The 21,457-nt window shown below is 40.0% G+C and overlaps 1 protein-coding gene and 1 long non-coding RNA gene across 2 annotated transcripts in view; one reads left to right on the top strand and one right to left on the bottom strand.

Annotated features, from left to right (window-relative positions):
- Positions 1–21,457, top strand: part of Spag6 (sperm associated antigen 6) — a 58,674-nt gene that overhangs the window by 18,863 nt on the left and 18,354 nt on the right. The window contains exons 3-5 of the mRNA XM_051205705.1: positions 1,901–2,067; positions 6,141–6,324; positions 21,019–21,224. Coding sequence (XP_051061662.1) covers positions 1,901–2,067; positions 6,141–6,324; positions 21,019–21,224 — 557 coding nt within the window. The remainder of the gene's footprint in view (positions 1–1,900; positions 2,068–6,140; positions 6,325–21,018; positions 21,225–21,457) is intronic.
- On the bottom strand, positions 7,766–21,128 carry LOC127237420 (uncharacterized). The gene is made up of 2 exons (XR_007835850.1): positions 20,994–21,128; positions 7,766–8,116 (listed from the first exon to the last, which is right to left on the bottom strand). It is a non-coding gene; the product is annotated as an uncharacterized LOC127237420 (long non-coding RNA).

The raw sequence follows: 21,457 nt of genomic DNA, 5'->3' as shown, positions 1-21,457 counted from the left end.
TAAATCCAGAAACTGCAGAAATAACCCATGTCAGCACTTTGTAATTATTTTACTTCCTCATTCTGTGCTTTAAACTTTTTGCTGTGAGACTTCTGACGCTCTCTCTATTAGGAAATCTAGATAAACATAAACAGCATCCATGGTTAACACAGACCCTGAATCACATGTGAGCAGGCCACCTCTCCCATACAGGCAGTTGTGGTCTTACAGAGCACAGGCCAAACTGGCCAATTTAAACACAGAAATAATAACCAAGTGAAACTGGAAAACTAGGAAAGCTCACAGGCTGCATAATTAAATACATCTGACAAGTATGGTCGTTTCTAGCTTATGCTATTTGGCAGTGCTATTTTGGTCTGATCTCGTGTTACTGTACATGCTATTTTTTCCTCTTTGAAATGTTTCTGAATATAAAATGATACAAAATATTAAGCAATATTTGAGCTTGCCTATCACTAGAATATAAATATTATATAAAATACATATATTTTTATGTAAATTTTATTACATTTTTATTTACTATTTTGTGTGATATGTCTATGCATGTGGGTCAGAGGACAACTTGCAGTAGTTGATTCTCTCCATGTGGGTCCTGGGGATGGAACTTAGGTAGTTAGGCTTGGTGGCAGGCACCTTTACCTGCTGAGTCGCTGGTCCCCACCAGGATGTACTTTTAAAAAATAGATGTAATGATATCAAGTTTAATAAGTATATATGTTAAATAACACTTAGAAAGTCAAGGAGCACTTTGTTCTAGTTTGAATGCTGTCATTATTGCTTGTAACTTTAGACTTAAGTAGTGACACTAAGGCAGACACTAAAGCACATGGCACTTTGCTGGCTTTATACAGTAAGATAAAGTTGGCATAAAGAGTTGAAATATCCTGCATGTAACTATAATGCATTTATTATTGGGTTCCCTTCCCCAGCCTGCTCAATTCTCAATACACATTTGTTCATTAATTATCAATAGAGAATGTCTGAATTCTAGACTTACTTCATCAGTTCCTACTTGTAGACAATTTACTAAGTCTTTCTCAGCTTCAATTTCTTCATTGGTGAATAGACATAAAGAAAGGGCCTACTTCGTAGGTTTGTTGTGAGAATAAGTGAGTACATATTTTTACAGGACGTTCCCAGTCCATATAAATGATATACTGTGGCAATGATGGCCATATGGCCATTGCGTAGTCAACCCTGGTACAAATAAGGGGGAACTATTGATAACACTGTGTTTCCTTAGCATAAAGATTTGCTTAAAGACCCACTTGTGACTTTTGTAAGTATGAGTTTTGGCCTGAGCACATGGCTCTTCTAGCTCTCTCAAGTCTGAGATAGAGCCTGAAAACGTTTTCCGTAATAAAATGTAGTTCAGTCAGAAAAGAAAAAGACCAATGGGAGCAAAAGACCTGGAAGGATCCTTGAGAGAGAGAGAGAGAGAGAAGACTTGCAAAGGTGGTGGGGCTGGTGGCTGGGCATTGCCTAGACTCTCTAACCTCTCTCCACATTCCTGCAGATGACATCATAGGTGTTCACCTGCTGAGTAAGAGATGGGAATTCTCACCCAGCCCCAGAGCCTGTATTTCCCCACCGTGTTAGTAATTTTGGTGGCTAGCATGATTGGCCAGTTAGATGCCTTTATAAGTACTACAAGTATCCAGTTAGTTTTCAATGAATACTGTTGTGTGTGTGTGGGGGGGGGGGTTGAACTCATGATTCCTCTGCCTTAGCCTTTTGAAAGCAGGGCATAACAGGTGTGTACTACTATGCCTAGCTCACTTTTGTTTTTTACTGATGTTTTGTTTTTAAATTTTCATTTTCTCACTGCATATATGCGAAATCACATTTTGCATTTTAAATGAAAGTTTTGCTGAGCTTCAGTTTTCATACTTTAACTCAGGTATCATGTCCTTGCTGAGGCCTCTTCTTCTGGATGTGGTCCCAACGATTCAACAGACTGCTGCCTTGGCTCTGGGGAGGCTGGCTAATTACAATGACGACTTAGCAGAAGCGGTTGTGAAGGGTGACATTCTTCCACAGCTCGTCTATTCATTGGCAGAGCAAAATGTAAGACTTTAAAAAAAAACTTTCTGTTTTTTCCCCTTAGATTTAAAAAAATTGATAGCTTTGGCACAGATGTAAGCTTGAAGGCTTTAGAATCACTAGGATGGTAATACAACTTAGATGCCTATATGTGCATGAGCGTATCTTTAGGGACTTTTGTTTTGGGGTTGATACAAGGTTTTTACCATTACTGTTAATTTAAGAGGACTATGAAAAAAGTTCAGACAATTAGACATATGCAGCATTTCTCTACACTTCAAAGCTCTAGGATCTACCTCAGGGAAGAGGATAGCACCCAGGGTAAGAACATAGCTGCTTTCAGCAACCCTTACATACTGGTGAAAGAGCGACTGACAGACAGCCCTGAGGGAGACACTGCATTCAAGGGAATTTGATAAAGCATTTTCCGAGTAAACAAGCATTCTATCTTTTTAAAACACTCTCTGGGGGCTGGAGAGATAGCTCAGTCCATAAACTTCTTATCCCATTAACACCAGTACCTGTGTTCAAGCTCCAGAATCCATGTAAAAATGACAGGAACAGTGACACATGCTTTTAATCTCAGCACTGGGGATGAAAGACAGGAACATAAGGACCCCTGAGGTTCACTGGCCAAAGAGGGACACTTTCTCAAAGGAGCAAATGACTTTCCTAGGGATGCCTCTGGTCTACACACACACACACACACACACACACACACACACACACACACACACACACACAGTGCTTTGGTTATTCTATGTTTCGCTGCCTATTTGGTATCTGTAAGTAGAGTTTTAGACTCTTAGTTTATTATAATGCAGTATATACCTTTTGACATCCTTAAGACTCGATTCCTACTTACATAACAAAAAGATAAATATGAAAAAAGATAAATAAGAACTGATAAATGGGCAAAGGACTTGAACAGATACTTCTCCAAATAACATCTTTAAATAATGAACCAACACAACAGAAGCTAGGCAGCGTTGGTAAGAAGTACATGTTAAGGGCTTGGTATGGTATCATGGCACACTTACTAGGATGACCATAATAAATACTTTCAAGGAAAATTAGAAGTGTGGTGGTGGTGATGTGTAGAAATAGGAACCCTCAGCTATTGCCTGAAGGAATGTAGAATTGCATGATTGCTGTGAAAAGTAATTCAGCAGGTATGCAGTGAGTTCAGGGTTTTATGATATGAATGAGAAATTTTTCTAGCATCGCATCTGAAAGAACTAAATGCAACATTCACAAAAGTCATCTACAAATGTTCAGAGCAGCATGACTCACAGTAGTCTAGAGGGGAAAGCAGTGCAAGTCCATCAACAGACAGAGAGTAAAAAAATAGCATCTATCCCGTACAATGACTATTGTTCTGTCACAAAAAGGAACTGAGTACTGATAAATATCACAACATGGATGATTCTCATATTATTATTCCAAATGAAAGATGCCAGACACAAAAGACTGCATAGTATAATTTATATGTATATACAGAATATGCAAATCCATACAGATGGAAGCAGACTCATAGGTACCAAAGAGCGGGGGAAGAAGGAAGAGAGGGAGTGACTGCTTAATTTTAAGGGCTTCTTTTTTGGGGGGTGTTGAGACAGGGTTTCTCTGTGTAGCTTCAGCTGTCCTAGAACTCGCTCTGTAGACCAGGCTGGCCTCAGACTCAGAGATCTGCCTGCCTCTGCTTTCTGAGTGCTGGGATTAAAGGTGTAGCCACCATAGCCCAACCCTTTAAAGGATTCTTAGGTGATGAAAACATTTTAGAACCAGACAACAGGGACACCTGCACAATACTAGAAATGCATCACAGTTTAAATGGAAATTTAATGATGTATTTATTTTACCAGACTAAGACACCCTAACTGTGCAGAAATTTATGTCATAGGTTTATTTTTTTCTAGTGCCTTTTAAAGGAAGTATAGAAATTTCACTTTCCTGTGGGTGATCCTGCTTCACACATGCTGTCAGGCTTGTTCCCTCTGAACCATTTGGCCTTTCCTTTGAGAGCAGGTTCTATGCTTTTGCCTCCCATGTGTAAAGTCTTGACAGTTTTATAATCAGGCCTAACTGTGCACTGGTTGTAAACAGATGTCTAACAGTAGAAAGAGAAGTGAGGAGACGCCTTCACTACAATAAAGCAAGGATGCAAGGCATTCCCTATGAGGCCACTCACTGCCATGGTGGCTGCAAACATGCCCTATTTGTAAATTAAAAAGCCCTGGGATTTTACTTTTTGTTTTCTATTCTTTTGGTTATAGGAATAAGAGCATGAAATGAAAACATGAGTAATGGGTAGGAGAAAGAGATCAGAAAGTGAAAATCCTAGGCACTGGTAGTTAGTGGGAGCGATTGATGACTTTGCATTATAAATTGGTACTCCTACAGAATAAAAAGTCCATTTAGTTTAAGGTAATGACAAGAAATGTGCCAATATTATCTTTTCTGATTACAATAATCTTTAGACAGTTACTTTAAAGGCCTTCTTTAATTTTGAATAAATTAGTAGAGATTGGGTTTTTGACATAATTTAAGAAACAAATGGAAATGTCCCATTAAAACATCAGTACTAACTAGCATAGTACATTTTTATATTAACATGTGTCACTGTTTTAGATATAGTATGTTAAAATTCATACTTGGTGTGTTTTCTCTTGTTATTTTTATTATTTATGATTTTAGTCTAAGTGGTTAGAAATATTTCAGAGAAGGTAGTTGGCTGTTCCTTCTTTAGTAGTGTGGTAGTTTGAATGACAATGACCACGTTAGGCTCCTATATATGAATGGTTGATTCCCAGGTTGGAGAAACTGTTTGAGAAGGATGAGGATATGTGGCCTTGCTGGAAGAGGTGTGTCACTGGAGGTGGACTTTGAGGTTTCAAAAGCCAATGCTAGTCATTTCCAGTTAGTTTACTCTCTGCCTCCTGGTTGTGGATCAGATGTAAGCTCTCAACTGCTGCTCCAGCGCCATGCCTGCCTGCCTGCTGCCATGCTGCTTACCCTGCTGACCATGGAGTATAACTTTTGAGAAGCATGAGCCCTTAAATGAAATTCTTTCTTGGTCATAGTGTCTTCACAGCAATAGAAAAGTAACCAAGATAGTAGTTAATATAAAGAAACCAAAACTGGTAATGTCAAGTCAGAGATTAATTGGGTTTTATTAATAAGAATAGTGAGATCAGTTGAACATGGTGGTGCAGCACTCAAGACATAGAGGCAGGCAGAGCTCTATGAGTTCAAGACCAGTATGGACTATGTGGTACATTCAGGATCAACCCAGTGCACACAGTGACACCTTACCTTAGAAAAAACAAACAAGAATGGAACCAACACAGAATTATGAGGTAATTTCTGTATTGTTTTAGTCACATAACAACTGTGCTGTAGGCAAATATTTCCTGCAGATGTAACTTTCTAGAAAATGGAGAGAAATGTGTAACTACTATGTTTCACTTTCAGGTTTTTATTCCCTAACCAAATGAAATTTATATACTATACATGTGAAATACCATTCACAATCCACACAATAGCTGGCGTGTTTTATCTTTTAAAAAGCCTTTTTAGAATAGAAAAATAACATGTCCTAACCATGGAGAAGTTTTATAAATGTGAATGTTTTACCTTAATGTCTCTATGATTGCTAGGTATGTGTTGAAGCATAGCTGCTATTCAGGATGATTTACTGAGCTCAGGCAAGCTTGTTGTCATGCTTAGAGGCTGAGAGGAAGTAAAGGAAAAGAGGTGGTTGGTCAGTCAACAGAGACACTCAATGATTTAACATTCTAGACTTTGCACAATTCAAACAGAAAATTCCATTATTTTATGAATTTGCAGGAAGTACTATGTTTATGTTTGATTTCATACAATTTCCAAATGCATGCTTCAAAGCAAAACATTTGTAGCATCATTTAAAGCTTTCCTCTTTTCCAGGTTAGTTACTGAACAGAAGCAATGGGGGATATCAAAGAATCAGCATGTTTGCAGGCTGTTTGCATCTAGAGGCCTTTGTGCTTTACATTAATGCCATTTTGTGCTGCTTTCAGGCTATTTTAGATTCTGGGTTTGTTCTCTTTTCCCTGTAGTGTGTCTACAAGAAAGCAGCTGCCTTTGTGCTTCGAGCAGTTGGTAAACACTCCCCTCAGCTGGCGCAGGCCACAGTTGACTGTGGCGCCCTGGACTCTCTTGTAATATGCTTGGAAGATTTTGACCCTGGAGTCAAGGAAGCTGCAGCCTGGGCACTTGCATATATTGCAAGGCACAATGCAGGTACTGGGGTGTGTTTGAAAATAGGGTGACTCAAGTTTAGGTTTATTAGATAAAAACAGGTTTATTTAGTAGATCAATGGAGTTTTAAAGGTGTTGCTTGCTGGACATCATGAAAGGGCAGTTTTGAAGGATGTTTATACTGTTTGCCTCACGTATTTACAAAACACTTTACATTTGAGTCCCAACAGAAGGGGAATTTAAAGGAGGTGAGTTACTGGCAGAGTAGGATTGGCAATGGTACATGCCTGTAGGCCCAGCATTCAAGAAACAGAGGCAAGGAGAATTAACCAACCTGGGTTACACAGCCAGACACTATTTCAAAACCAAACCAAACCAAACCAAACCAAACCAAACCAAACCAAACCAAACCAAACCAAACCAAACCAAATCAAGCCAGGTAGAACAAAACAAAACAAAAAACAAAAAAGTTCAACCAATCAACCAGGTAAGTTTCTTCTTGGTAACTGGTCAGCTACAGAGCTCATTGTCATTCATGACAGGACATTCTAAGCCAATGTGAAAAGATGACATAAATTTGTAGAAAATGTTTTATTCCCTTATGTTAGCAGGAAGGAGGAGGAAGAAAATAAAGGCAACATCCTTCTATAAACTGACTTCTTGGTGAAGACATCAGGATGGTGGTCTCCCCAGAGAAGGCTGTGCAGACACATGATTGATAAATGATAAATGGGGAATGGACTTACTCCATCTCTGTAGAAGTTGCTAAAGAACAAATGACAAATGACATATGAAAACGATTAGCTTTGCTAGGAACCAACAAACCACATACTGAAACAGGACAGCCATCTGCTGACAGGGGAGGGGGAACATGAGGACTGCCACATGCTAGGCTCTGAATTCCATCCAGTCTCAAACACTTAGCTGCGTTATGACCTCAGCCACAGCTCTGGGACTTCTGAACAGAGGGCAGTTAGCAGTCATACCCCAGGTTTGTAATAAGGGCGCTGAAATTAGAAGTAAAGAGCTCCAATCAGCTTTTGGCATGTACCTGGTGAATACAAGGTGTCAATATTAGTGTTAAATATTGGGAAGGACATTATAACACCAATGGTGTTTAGCCAGGTGTAGTGGCATTGCCCATAGGCCTAGCTACTTGGAGGATGAGGGAATGAAAGTCTGAGGCCACCCTACACTACAGAGTAAAGCTGGAATCTTAAAAAACAAACAAACAAAAAAATAGTAAAGCAAAACAAAATGACATTTATGATATTGGAGGATGAAGTAAATTATATAAACTATGTAAAGCAGTTTGTCAAAATTAGTGGACATCGGGGAGAGATCAGGCTTACCCCAGACACCTGCTTTAGAAATGGGTCCTGAAAAAAGACAGTTACTGAATGAAAAAGCTATATTTGTGGAAATTTATTGTAACATTATTTATAGAATCAAATGCCTCAGATATTTGACAGAACTTGAGTGGTTAAATTATAATAATCCATTTAATGAAATCTCATGCAACAAAGTAAAAGGTAATTAGAGTCCTTACATGTTAATGAGGAAAAGAAATTAAATACTAAAAAGGAGAAAGTTGTAAATTATGGTTACAATACTGTCAAATGAGCTTTCCTATGGATTAGATTATAAAATGCACATTGCATTACCACGCTGGTAGAATTAAAGATGCTTCTTTTCACTTCTATATTCTCCAGTTGTATAGAGAAGAGCAGCTGCCCTGTAACGAGTGAGTCATTGTTGCGAGGCTGGCTCTGTGCCCTGCAGTTCTTATCCATTATCTCATTTTGATTGCAGCCACCCTTAGGTGTTTCTCTCCCTGTTTGATGAGAAAAGTGTATCTTAGACAAGAGACCTACGTGATGTGAACAGTGGCATCAGAATCGGGGTCTCAATCTGTCTACTCCCAAGAGCATGTTAGCTGCTGCACCAGACAGCTGGCTGGCCACTTCCTGGCAGGACTGGAGGAAACCCACAGAGGCAGGCAGATCCTCTCTCACATTATAGCTGGTTCTTAAAATGGGGACACCACTAGTGACAGAACAGAAATAGAACATCAGGAAACTAGTTGAAAAAGAAAATTCTTGTCATGTTTAGAAAGATTCATATTAAAGTTAATTTCCATTCCATTGTGTCTGGAGCTTGTCATATAATGTGTTGAGAGAACTCAATCAGAAGCCGGAAGCTTCACAATTGGATTTGGTAGGCTCCGATAAGGCAGAGGACAGGTCTACACTGTGGTGGGTCTCTCTGAATAGTGCATGGAAGCTCTCTGGGACAGCCACACAATGGTGGGCATGTGCCAGAGATGTCCCCATCTTCCTTTTATTGGCCAGTCTGAGAAATATTACTGTAGTTCATAAGTAGGATCCAACTTAGGGTTCATATTCCACTCCCTTTCTTCTTCTTCTTTTACACTTCAGTATCAAATATATCTTATGTACTTATCTTCCACTTCAAACAAAAAGTCCTTGATGGAATCAGAATTTGAAAGATGGTTAACTTTATATTATTTCATAACCCATGTCCGGCACCTGCATCAGCCCTTCTTCACCATTCACATTTAGCATTTCTTTTCCCCTTTCCTATATGTTATACTGTACCTAAGTGTATATTTACTTACATATATACATATATTATAGGTTCCACATAAGAGAGCAAACACACTATTTCTGAGTTTGTGTGACCTCACTTAATATTATAAAAGTCCATTAATTTTTCTGCATTTTTTAAATTAATTTTTCCTTAGAGCCAAGTATTACTACACACACACACACACACACACACACACACACACACACACACACACACACACTGTATATTACATATATACCAAATCTTCATTATCCATTCTTTTGTTGGTGGACAACTAGGTTGGTTTCAATTCTTTGCTATAGAGAATAAAATGGCAATTAATATAGGGGTGCAAATATCCCTATGGTAGGTAGGTTATGAGTTCTTGGATATATGCCCAGAAATGAAATAGCTGGGTCATATGGCAATCCCTTTTTTAATTTTTTGAGAAATCTCCAATTTCCTCAATGGCTGTATTAATTTGCACCTCCACCGACAGTAAATAGCGCTCCTTTCTCGCCACATCCTCTCCTACTTGGCTGTCAGTTCTGACAATAGCCATTCTGACTGGGATGTCAAGTAGTTTTAACCTGCATTTCTCTGAAGAAGGAGGATACTAAATACTTTTAAAAATAGTTATTGACCATTGTGTTTATTTTAAAGAAGCTATTAGTTCATTTTCCCATTTATTGGTGGGCAGTTTTATTTCCTTTGTTTATCTCTGCAATTCTTTGTAAATTCTGGGTATCACTCCCTGCACGAAGTGGGGCTGGTAAAGTATTTCTCCCTGCTGTGGCTCATCTGTTTGCTCTGTTGATTGTTGTCTTGGCTTTACAGAAACTTTTAATTTTTTGTGTCACCATATCTTTCTTAATGGACAGCATAAAATAAACTGGCTGAGATTTCTTCCCTGAGGTAAAAATTGTTGATAACATGGGCATAAAGGCCATGTAGGCAACGTGGCTAACATTGGATAGGAGTACATAGACCTACAGTACTGTATTAAAAAGGATGGATGAGAGCTAGGAATGTAGCTCAGTTGGTATAATGCTGGCCTAGGTGTGGTCCTCATCACCATATAAAATGGGCAAGACATCACAAGCATGTAAGCCAGCACTGAGGAAATGAAGACCAGAATCAGAAGGTCATGTTTGGCCATATGCTGTGTTCAAGGCCAGCCTAGGCTAAATGAAACCTGGTCTCAAAACAAAACAAAACAAAAACATATAATGTGTTGAATAATGTATATTAAGATAGTGACATATGGGGCTAGAGAGATGGCTCAGCATTAAAGGCTAGGCTCACAACCAAAAATATAAAGGTAGTGACATATGAATCACAAGGTACAAGTTAAGTCACTAGAATCTCAGTCTAGGCCCATCTCATTTTCTTATGAACAACTGATCAGACTTAGGGGTTTTGTTTATAAACCCTTTTTTAAGCTTTTGTTAAATTTTAAGTGGAAGTTCTTATTAGCCAAGTGGGCGCGCCATATGTAAGGAGTAGGTTTTTTGCCCGCTGCTGGTCTTGTTCTGCCGCCGCGCCAGCCCCAAATAATGCACAAAGACTCTGTATTTGATATAATTCTGTTGGCCAGGTACCAGTTTCTTATTGGCTAGCTCTGTCTTAAGAATTAACCCATTTTTGTTAATTTAAGTACTTTCACGTGGTTTCATCTTACTGGGGAATGGGCAGGCGTTGTGCTCTCCACGGTCTCTCCATCTTCTCTCCTCCCTACTACTTCCTCTAATCCTCCTTGTCTCCTAGTCCTGCTTCCCTATTAGCCAACAGTGCTTTATTCATTAACCAGTATGAGAAATATATTTACAGAGTGACATCTCCCATCAGACATGGGAGAAGAAAGAGAGCTCTCTGACACCTTTCCTTGATAGCACCCCAAATTCTTTTAGGCTAGCATTTACTTTGGTTCTTTGTTAATACTTGTGGGAGAAACACCACTCTGCAGAGTGGAGAAGGGTGTTCCAGTGCTTGCACACAATTCTGTTGCATGTCCCACACAGATTCTGGACCACCCTGCTTCTTGAATTTCATTTATTATCCAGTTCTCACAACACCTCTTAAACATGGAGGGGAAACATTTTAATTTGCAGCTGAATTTCTAGGACGACATTGGGCATAATGCATTTGGAATGGGAACATACTCCAGCTGGGCAGTTCACAGCCTTCGACCAGAGAAGTTAGCTATTGAATGCTGAGGACTTTGTTAATGTCGGAACTGTGCTCTACAGTAACACATGCATATCACCTGGTCTTAACATAGGTCTTCAATGCTGTAGTCTTCAGGAACATAGCAAGTATACTGTGCTAGCTGACATAGTTTGGGGGCCTTTTTGTTTTTATATGTGGTTTTAGATGAATGGCCCAGCTTGCTTTCAAAGTGCACAGTAAGTTAAGTCCATCAAAGCATTTTGCTCAGTGTTTCTGAAGTTGTTAGGGTGCGAGCCTGGGCACTGGCAGCCTTAACAAGCTGACCACCCATCCTCAGTAGGCCAATTAAACAAATAAGTAATAGTGAAAGCAGAGAAAGCAAATTTATTCAGTGTGGTCACATTGAGAGGAAGAACAAAAAGTCCTGTGATTCCCCCCCACACACAACCATCTGAGAAGCCTGAGGAAATAATGGCAATATTTACCCCATGTTGTTTCACTCAACTATTAACAATGCTAGGTGGGAGCTAAAGAGATGGCTCAGTGGTTAAGAGCACATCCTGCTCCTCTAGAAGACCTGAGTTCATCTCCCAACACCAGGATCAGGTGGCTCACACCTGTGGTAACTCTAGCTCCAAGAATGATTCCTCTGGCCTCCAGGGGCACCTGCACTTATCCCACGTAGATACCTACTACACACACACACACACACACACACACACACACACACACACACACACACACACACTTTTTTTTTTTTTAATGTTGGGTTAGCTCCACCTCCAGAATTAAAAGCAGACAGTGAAGCCCAGAGGACTTTGTGGAGCCCTCTCAAGGGAGGCACAGCAGAATCTTGTGAACAGAGACCTCCTTTCTAAGAGCATGGTGTGACTTTGTTGTTTGTGTGGTGATATATTGTTTATGATTTACAAAAGCCACTGGAGATCAACATAGCAAAGCAGTCATACTAGTCACCACAGAAGTCAGGCACACACCTTTAATTCCAGGACTCAGGTAGACTGATTTCTGAGTCCAAGACCACCCTGTGTTACCCGAGAAAGAATCAGAGCTCACACCTTTAATCCCATGATTTGAGAGGTATAAAAGGCAGAGGCACTCAGCATTACTCTCCAGCCGCACTGAGAGGCAGCAGACTGAGGCTTGGTGAGAGCTTGTGGAGACAGGATCAGCCCTTTAGCCTGAAATAGAGGTAAGAGCTAGTGGCTTGGATGCTTTGCTTCTCTTATCTTCAGCTTGAAACTTGAACCCCAATACCTGTCTCTGGGTCTTTTACAGCTTGTTCTAAGATAGGGTCTCTCTATGTAGTCTTGGCACTCATTATGTAGACCAGGCAGACCTTGAACACACAAAGATTCCCTTGCCTCTGCCTCCTTTGTGCTGGAGGTAAAGGTGTATGCCACCATGCTTGGCATCTGCTGTGACCTTTTTATTCTCTAGTGTCATATTTTTTGCCTTTAAGTTGCCTCCCTCTATGACCTGCTTCCATAGAGAATTCCACAGAACCTTGTAACTGAACTGGACAGCCATCTCCACCCCACTGAGTTTCTATAAGGCAGAACCCTACCTAGCACTGGGCAGAAGCAAAAGGAATGCCACTAAAGTCTGAATAATAAACACTGACATTTCCCATTAGAAGGGTTTTTGTTTTTAACATTGTAGGCTAAGAAATCCCAACCATGGGTGCAAAGTTCCATTAAGCAAGTAGAAAACATGAAAGACTTATAGATATAAAAAAGCATATTTTGAAAAGATCTGATTCCACTTATTTCATATGTTAATTTCCTTTTTTTTTTTTTTTAAAACCAGGGCACTGCACTGTAACCCTGCTCAGTAGCTTGGCTTTGCTCAGTCTTAGATGTGAGAGTCAAAGGCTAAGATGGGAGTGGGGGTGGGGCTTTAGGGTGCTTTCAACCTCTTCCTCCTGTCATTCAAGCCATAGGCAGTTTTCATGTTTTCTGCGTTCTCTTCTGTGGTCTCCACTTCTTGGCTTTCCCACATCATGTGTCCAATGTCTTTTCATAACAGCCTGTGGAAGTGATGCCCACTCTGTTCAACCAGCTAAGTGCGATTTCTAACTAAAGTCCCATATCTGCAGATCAGTGGCCTGTTTGACTCACTTGAGTTTTTAAAAGTGTCAGAATCATTTGGCCTTGGAAACAAATGTATGTATATATGTTACCCCTTAAATTATCATTTAATATAAATTTTAGGGCTAGATCAATGACTATGGAAATCTAGTAGAGGAATGTGAGATGGGAATAATGGAAAGACAATGACATTTGTTTGTGGGAGGAGAAAGAAAAATCACATGGAACTTTTTCACAATACAGGGAAGTTTTCTCTCTATGCTTTTCTCATTTCTATCTGCTAATTGAGATGTCAATCAGCTAGCTCAAAATTATAGCCCAATTGAGGGATTGTTGGCTATGGATGTTGTATCTTTCTGCTGTATTGTTGAAGAACAGGTTGCTGTGGGAGCCAGCCCGGGGATGTCTGCTTCCTACTGTGCACATCCTGTGTGGTCCCTTCCCCCAACAGAAGTGATGTTTCATAACTTCCAAGTTTGGTTATGACTGGCTGCAGGCTTTGTGTTGGATCATGTGTTCTGGATCACTTACTTTAGATCACCCTCCTTGACCTACCCAGAACCCCACAGACTGGGAACGGCTGGGTTCTGCCAAGAGTCCTGAGTGCTCCTGGAAGCAGATTCCAGCTGACTGAAGCAGCCATCCAGCCCAGGCTGACCCCCTGATTGTAGTCTAGTGACAGACTTGAGCCCCTTGGCTAACCCATTTCCTTATTTCTGACCAACAAAGACCACTAGGGCGTAAATGCTTTAGCTTTCTAAGTTTGATGTGATTTTTATTACCACCAGTAGATAACCAAACCAATTGTAAACAGCTGGACTAGACCAAGACTAAATTAATTTTGCTTTGGAAGAGCTGTCATTAAAGCTATCCTGAAGCTTTAGAACTGCAGCTTGTTTGTTTGTTTTTTAAACTGTAATTTCACCTAATTATGAAACACTGGTTGAATGGGATGTTAGATTATTATTAATATAAGATTACATTCTCAATGTATTTTCTATATTGCCTTTTAAAAAGTTTTGATTGGTCTGGTGGTGTAGTTCAGTCAGTACAGTGCTTGCCTAGTACATGCAAAGTGTGGATCTTTACCCCTTTGTCGAGTGACATGCAATCCCAGCACTCCTGAGATCCAAGCAGGAGAATCAGAAATTTAAAGTCATCCTCACCAACATAATGAGTTTGAGTCCACTGGCCTGGGATACACAAGGCTATCTCAAAATAAATAAACAAATAAATGAAAGCTTGAAAGTGATACAGCTATGTATTTTATTTTTTATGGCTAAAGCAAAAAACCAGCCAGCTGATTTTTAAACTGACATAGGGCCGCCTAAGTGCAAGGAATTGGATTATGACTTCTTGTATTTTTATAAGGAAAAAAGTTGAAATATAACTTTGCAGGGCTTAGGAATAAAATAAAAGTAAGTAAAGTTAAAGAAATTAGGTTTCCAGAGGGATTGCTGAATTTGTGTGCTAGAACACACACACACTTTTCTTCCTTTTTTCATTTTGGAAAGCTTCTTTGGGGTACCTTTTAATTTATGACTTCTCAGAGTCACTTCATTTTGTCTACATTCTTCTCTATGTACAGGTTATGAACAGAAAATTCAGTTGAGTATGTGTTTTTAGGCTAGGCCAGCACCTTCATTGTTGGTAGCTGCTCGTCATTTCTTGGTTTCTCCTTTCATTTTCCCACCACCACTGCAGTGGTTCTTCCTTTATGAGATCCCTGAACATGACTAAGAATTAAGGAGAAAGAACACCATGTTTCCATATCAAGAACGCCCCTGCACAGATCGTTTAAGAAGGCCTAAGAGTTAAGCCCCAGGTTGTAAAACGGTGATTGAGTTTGAAGCTGGCTCCCAGGTGGATGTGTTTTATTTGGCCTGCATTATGTTGTCTCACACAGAGTTCTTTTAAAACATAAAGTTGCTAGCACTTAAAGGGCAAGGAACTTCATATTTTAGAAGTGTCTCACAACAGCATGCCTATATTCTTGCAGAGCCACACAAGGCTAAGGTTGGGAATTGTTGTCCCTTGTAGATAGAGGCTTTCCCTTCTCCAATGCTCCCTGTGTCCTGTTTTTCTTACTTCCTGGGCCCTGTAGGCACTGAGTTTACTCACTTTGATTTAAACAGACAACTTCTCAATGCATGATTAGGGAGTAGGATAGAGGGTTTAGGGCATAGCCCAGTGTTTCCCAGGTGGGTAAGACACCCCTCCAGCCCCCCAGCAGCAAAGCTGGCAGAGAGAACAGCCTCTTTCTAAGTTAAACACACAAAATTACAGATTTGAAGTGAGGGTTCTGCGCTGGCTGGTTTTATGTCAACTTGACACAACTAGAGTTATCTGAAAGGAGAGAACCTCAGCTGAGAAAAAGCCTCCCTAAGATCCAGCTGTAGGGCATTTTCTTAATTAGTGATTGGTGGGGGAGGGCCCAACCCATTGTAGGTGGTGCCACTTCTGGGCTGGTGATCTTCGGTTCTATAAGAAAGCAGACTGAGCAATCTGTGATGAGCAAGCCAGTAAGTAGCACTCCTCCATGGCCTCTGCATCAGCTCCTGCTCTGTTTGAGTTCCTGTCCTGACTGATTTCAATGAACTGTAATGTGAAAGTATAAGCCTAAATAAATAAATAAATCCTTTCCTCTCTAAATTGCTTTAGTCATGGTGTTTCATCACAGCAATAGTAACCCTAACTGAGACAGTCCATATATGAGAGAGAATATAAGGTGCTTGATTTTTGTTTTCTTTTGTTTTTGAGATAAGAGTTTCTCTATGTAGCACTTGCTGGCCTGGAACTCACTATGTAGACCAGCCTGGCTTTAAACTCACAGAGGTTCACTTGTTACTGCCTCCCAAGTGCTAGCTGGGATTAAAGATTGTGCCACCAGGCCTGGTAGAAGATGTTTGTTTTTATGTCTGGGTTACTTCACTAAATATATTTTTTTCCAATTTCATACATTAACCTAAAATTTTAATAAAACTACATTTTGTATATGTGTTATAGTTGATGGAATTCCAGGCTGCTTCCATTTCCTGCAGTAAGCAGGATTTCATGCAGTCTAGTCTGGTCTCAAACTTGCTATGTCTTACCTACCCTCCCAAATTCTGCATAGGAGTGTATCACCCTACAAAGCCTCCCATGTACTTTTGAAATGTGGTTACATACACTTTTAATCTGTTGTTGAACAGTATAATATTATGTCACATATTGTATAATAAAAGATGTTTATAAATTAGTTTTAAAGATTAGTTTAAAACTTACAATGAGAAACATGAGGGATAAGGATGGTAGAGTTGGGGCAGGGCCAAAGGGGGAAAGTAATGAAAAAGATATTTTGATAGAGGGAGCCCTTATGGGGTTAGGGAGAAACCTGGTGCCAGGGAAACCCCCAGGCACCCACAAGAATGACCCCAGCTAAGACTCCTAGCAATAGTGGAGAGGAACCTGAACTGGCTTTCCCATTTAATCATATTAGTGAGTACCCTAATTGTCATCATACAGCCTTTATCCAGTAACTGATGGAAGCAGATGCAGAGATCCACAAGCAAATACTGGGCTGAGCTCCAGGAGTCCAGTTGAGAAGAGTGAGGAGGGATTATATGAGCAAAGGGGTCACAGTCATGATGGGGAAACTCACAGAGACAGCTGACCTGAGCTTGTGGGAGCTCACAGACTTTGGACAGACAGCTACGGAGTCAGCATGGGACAAACCTAGGCCCACTGCATGGGGATGACAGTTGTGTAGCTTGGTCTTTTGTGGGGCCCCTAGCAGTGGGACCAGAACCTGTCCCTGATGCATAAGCTGGCTCTTTGGAACCTTGTTCAGCCTTGGTACAGAGGGGAGGAGCTTGATCCTGCCTCAATCTAATATGCTATGCTTTGTGGACTCCAGTGGGAGGTCTTACCCCTTTTGAATGGAGATAGAGGAAGAGTGGATGGGAGGGTAGTGGGTAGGAGGGAGGTTCAGGGAGGGATGGGAAGAAAGGAGAAACTGTGGTTGATATGTAAAATAAATAAATTTTTTAAAGAACTTAAAATGAGGCTAAGATATTTTCAGGTACTGAAGATGAATTTCTTGGCTACTCTTTAAAAGTTAGTTGATTTTTTTTTTTTTAGATAAAGTCTTATACTATGTAGCCCTGACTGATTTGGAACTCACTATGTAGACTAGGCTAGAATGGAATTCACAGAAATTGCCTGCCTCTTCCTCCTGTGTGCTAGGATTAAAAACATTTGCCACCACATCTGTCCTACTTTTTTATTTTTGAAACAGCCTTCAGTGAGCATCTGCTTTCATACAGGTGCTAATTTAACATCCACAAGCTGGTTTCTAAACTTTTAAAATGAGCCCCCTGAGGAGAGATGGCTCAGTGGTTAAGAGTACTGACTGCTCTTCCAGAGAACCTAGGTTTGCGTCCTAGCAACCACATCTTTTAACTCCAGTCTCAGGGGAGACTAAGGTAGAAAAGCGAAGGGAAAGGGGAAGGAGAGAAGGCAGTAGCTGGGAAGCATTTCTTGGGATGAAGCCACTGTCCACATTTCCTTGAACATGCAAAAACCCAAAGCCTGGCTCTGCCCTGTGCTTGTGGAAGTATGTTCCTACATTCACCTGGAGTGAGTACTTGTCTACAGCAAGGTTTTATTTTGTTTAACTCCAACAAGTCTAGCCAGATTTCCAGCCAGTAGGAAACACTTGGAATACTTGGCAAGTGAAGGCAGATGGAGACATATGGATATACAACAAGCATAGGACAGGAAAGAATTGTATCTGGACGTTTCTAGCTGTATGCTATGGAACAGTGACTTAAGCAATCAGAACTTTAAAAATAAGTTATGTCAGATGGCCTAAAGAGTCAGGGCAGTTCCAAGCTGAACAGTGTCATGGAGGACCCAGATGTTTTCATTTTTGTACTCAGCCATCATCAAAATATTGGCGATATCTTCCACAAGGTGTTTCAGATGTCTTTTCCAAACGTGACCATACCCAGTGAAGAAACAGTGCTGTTAGCTATTGTGAATCAGTCTACTGGAGAACAACTCTCTACAAAGCTTCCAGTAGACTTCAACTCAGGTCCTTTTGGTCAAGATGGACTCCCAAGCCCATGCCCTCTCTGACAAGTATGCTGGGTAAACACCAGTGGTCACTAGCTTGACACACTAGGAAACAGTAATTGGGAAAAGGAGGAAGATAAACCATTGAAGAGAGAGTGGAGTCGAAGGCAGGACATGTAACATAATTCCAGGCCAATGTGTCCTCACCTGGGGAAGAGCAGCTAATAGAGACCACATGTGTGAAGGTAATAGGACAGTATTACTTCCAAGGAACACCATGTGGCATTCAACGGCATATCCCAGCATCGTGGGACCATGTATGTTTACTGATGTGGAGAATCTGAGAATCTAAGTTGCTGGGCCTAGTGCAGGGCCATGGAAAGTTCATCACCTTATTGAAAATCTTTTTCCGGGGCACTCTCAGTCTTCCAACATTTAACAACACTGCTCTGGAGAGGTTGCAGGGCAGCAGAGTGTGGAGCTAGGTAGCTTGTCTGGACAGTATACTTTACTATTAACAGTTCAGCATTTGGGTGATGGAGCATTTGTCACTCAACCATTCCATGAGAAAACATGTATACTATAAAATAGGAGTCTTGTAGGGAGAACCTTAAGTTTTTGTTGTTAATAGCTTATTTATTTAGCTGGGGATGGTTTGATATTTCCTTTAAAGAGATGAAGTTCACTGTATGTTCTTTACTCCTTGAAACTGCATGAGAGTGAAAACACAGAAGTGGATTAATTTTTCTACTTTCTTTAGATAAATGTTTGGCTCCTTAGTTTCTTTCCTGTTGCTGTGAAAAATGCTGTGAGGGAGAAAGGGGTTATTTGGCGCACAATTCCAGGTTTCAGCCCATCAGGGCAGGGACATCACAGTGGTAGGAACTTGAGAGAATTGGTCACATTACATCCATAGACAAGAGCAGAGAGGAATAAATGAGGTCACCCATGGTACCTCTCAGTTTGCAGTCTGAGTCTTATGGAGCTCAGGGTCCTCCTACTCAGAGAACAATATTGTCCATAATAAAAGTAGGTCTTCTGACTTAAGATAATCCTTCTCTGACACTCTAAGAGGCTACCTTGATCTAAACAACCTCTCACAGGTGTGCTGGGAGCTCTGCTCCTGAGTGTTACATTGACAGTAGTTACCATCTTGTCCATTATATTCCAAAAGGCACGTATAAAATTAATATTACCATATGACACCTGTATAATTTGGGTTGGTGGAATCTGTCAGGAGGAGCCTGTTAATTAACAGGAAATTTGAGTGTTGGATTTAGACACGACACACACACTGTACTTTATCTTCTCGCCCTTTCCCTTGAGTGGGTGGGTGTAGGAGAAAAGCAAGGTTTGCCTTCTGTCCTGTCCGATTTCTGATGGGTGGAGTAGCAGGTACTTCTGAGGGACCTGTTTCATTGCTGTGTGATGCCCAAGTCTGTCTGAAATTGTTTGTGAAAAAATGATTCCTCTTATTTCCCCAGGTTTTTTGAGATGGCATATAAACTTCACATTTAAATCACATTACATACCAGGTTATTTTTTAAATTAAAACATTTGCTAATGAATGTAGTGTTAATTTGTAGAAGTGTGTCACAGGCTCTAGAATTCAATGAACTTGGCACATGTTAACCTTCTATTAATACTTGTTTAATGAAAGAATGAATAAAATTATTAAACATTATTGAGACTTCTAAGATAATTATGATAATTGAGGAAAACAAATTATAGACACTAACCTATATTTGCTAACATTAGTTTCTTTTAGAAAATGTAGCATTAGCAATCTTTTGAAAAGGTATTTTCTTCAAATTAAAGACTAAAGTGACATGGTCAACAGCTATTTTAGCATCACAATTAAGACACACACACACACACACACATATTTGGAACTAGAAATATGGAGGGATACAAACATAATTTAGAAGGAAGAGACTGGAGAAATGGTGTGTGTGATCCCGTGAGACCACACACATCAGGATTAGAATGTGTTACTGAGTAAGAGCTTCCTGCTTCTCAATGGCATTTATTGCATGTGCATTTTAAGGGTTTGCCTCAACACCTCTCATTCTCTGAAATGTAAAATTATTATTTTATAGCTACTGTTCTTGGACATATAAGTAAATATATATATATATATATATATATTCAAAAGGTATTTGTTTGCTCTCTGTATACACAGATTAATATAAATTTATTCCCTTATCTAAATATTAATACTTATATATAAAAGTGTGTTAATAATATATTTTGGCATGTAATGAGAAGAAAGCCTTTTATTTTGTATAAAACATTTTAGAAAATCTTTTCTAAGTATTAGAAGATAAAGGGAATTTAAAAATTGACATTATTCATTATTGGTCTATGATTCATGCTAATGTTTACTCATAGAAATAGAACAAAATACTGCCTAATTAGTGTGGTTGGTAAATTTTTGGTACTTTAATTTTCTCTGTTATTGTAAACCATGCATAAAATGCTTGCCTATTGAGAAGTACAGAATTGCCAGAGCTTAAACAGCTGACATCTGCTTACTCTCTTTAAAAAAAAAAAAAAAAGGATAACAAGCCATTTCAGCCTAATCTACCTCAAATGTGTTCATGTAAATGGAGGTCCATCTATTGACCTGTGTTCTTTTCAGCTCAGGATTGGTCCACATGGTTTATGAAATCTGAAAGGCTGATTTGAAATGCAGATGTCGAGAGAGTGAAGTACACCCTCCCCTTTTTTCTTTGCTGTATCTGTCAGGGTGAAAGATGGCTTGCACAAGGGTCAGTCACCCATACTCACTTAATTACTTTTCTTGGACCCACAGAACTGTCACAAGCTGTGGTGGATGCAGGAGCTGTCCCTCTTTTAGTGCTCTGTATCCAGGAGCCAGAAATTGCTTTGAAAAGGATTGCTGCCTCGGCCCTCAGTGATATTTCAAAGCACTCTCCAGAGTTAGCACAGACGGTGGTGGATGCAGGAGCTATTGCTCACTTAGCCCAGATGATCCTCAACCCTGATGAAAAATTGAAGGTATTTAAAACTGAGATCAAGAGACAACCGACAAGCCAGTGTTGTTACAATCCAAGAAAATGGAGATATGTACAGACCAATGTTACAGACAAAAACAATTAGCAAATACCACTGAAAGCAGATACAAAAACATGTGTCTTGGGTCTTTTGACATGTGGAAACAATGCTTTGGCTGTCACATTTAAGATGTTATTTGGAAATCTGCGTGCAATGCTGAAAATTCCAGGTGGCAT

Source organism: Phodopus roborovskii, unplaced genomic scaffold, assembly GCF_943737965.1.
Source record: "Phodopus roborovskii unplaced genomic scaffold, PHOROB, whole genome shotgun sequence".
Taxonomy (NCBI): Eukaryota; Metazoa; Chordata; class Mammalia; order Rodentia; family Cricetidae; genus Phodopus; species Phodopus roborovskii.
This window is presented reverse-complemented; position numbering and strand designations above follow the sequence as displayed.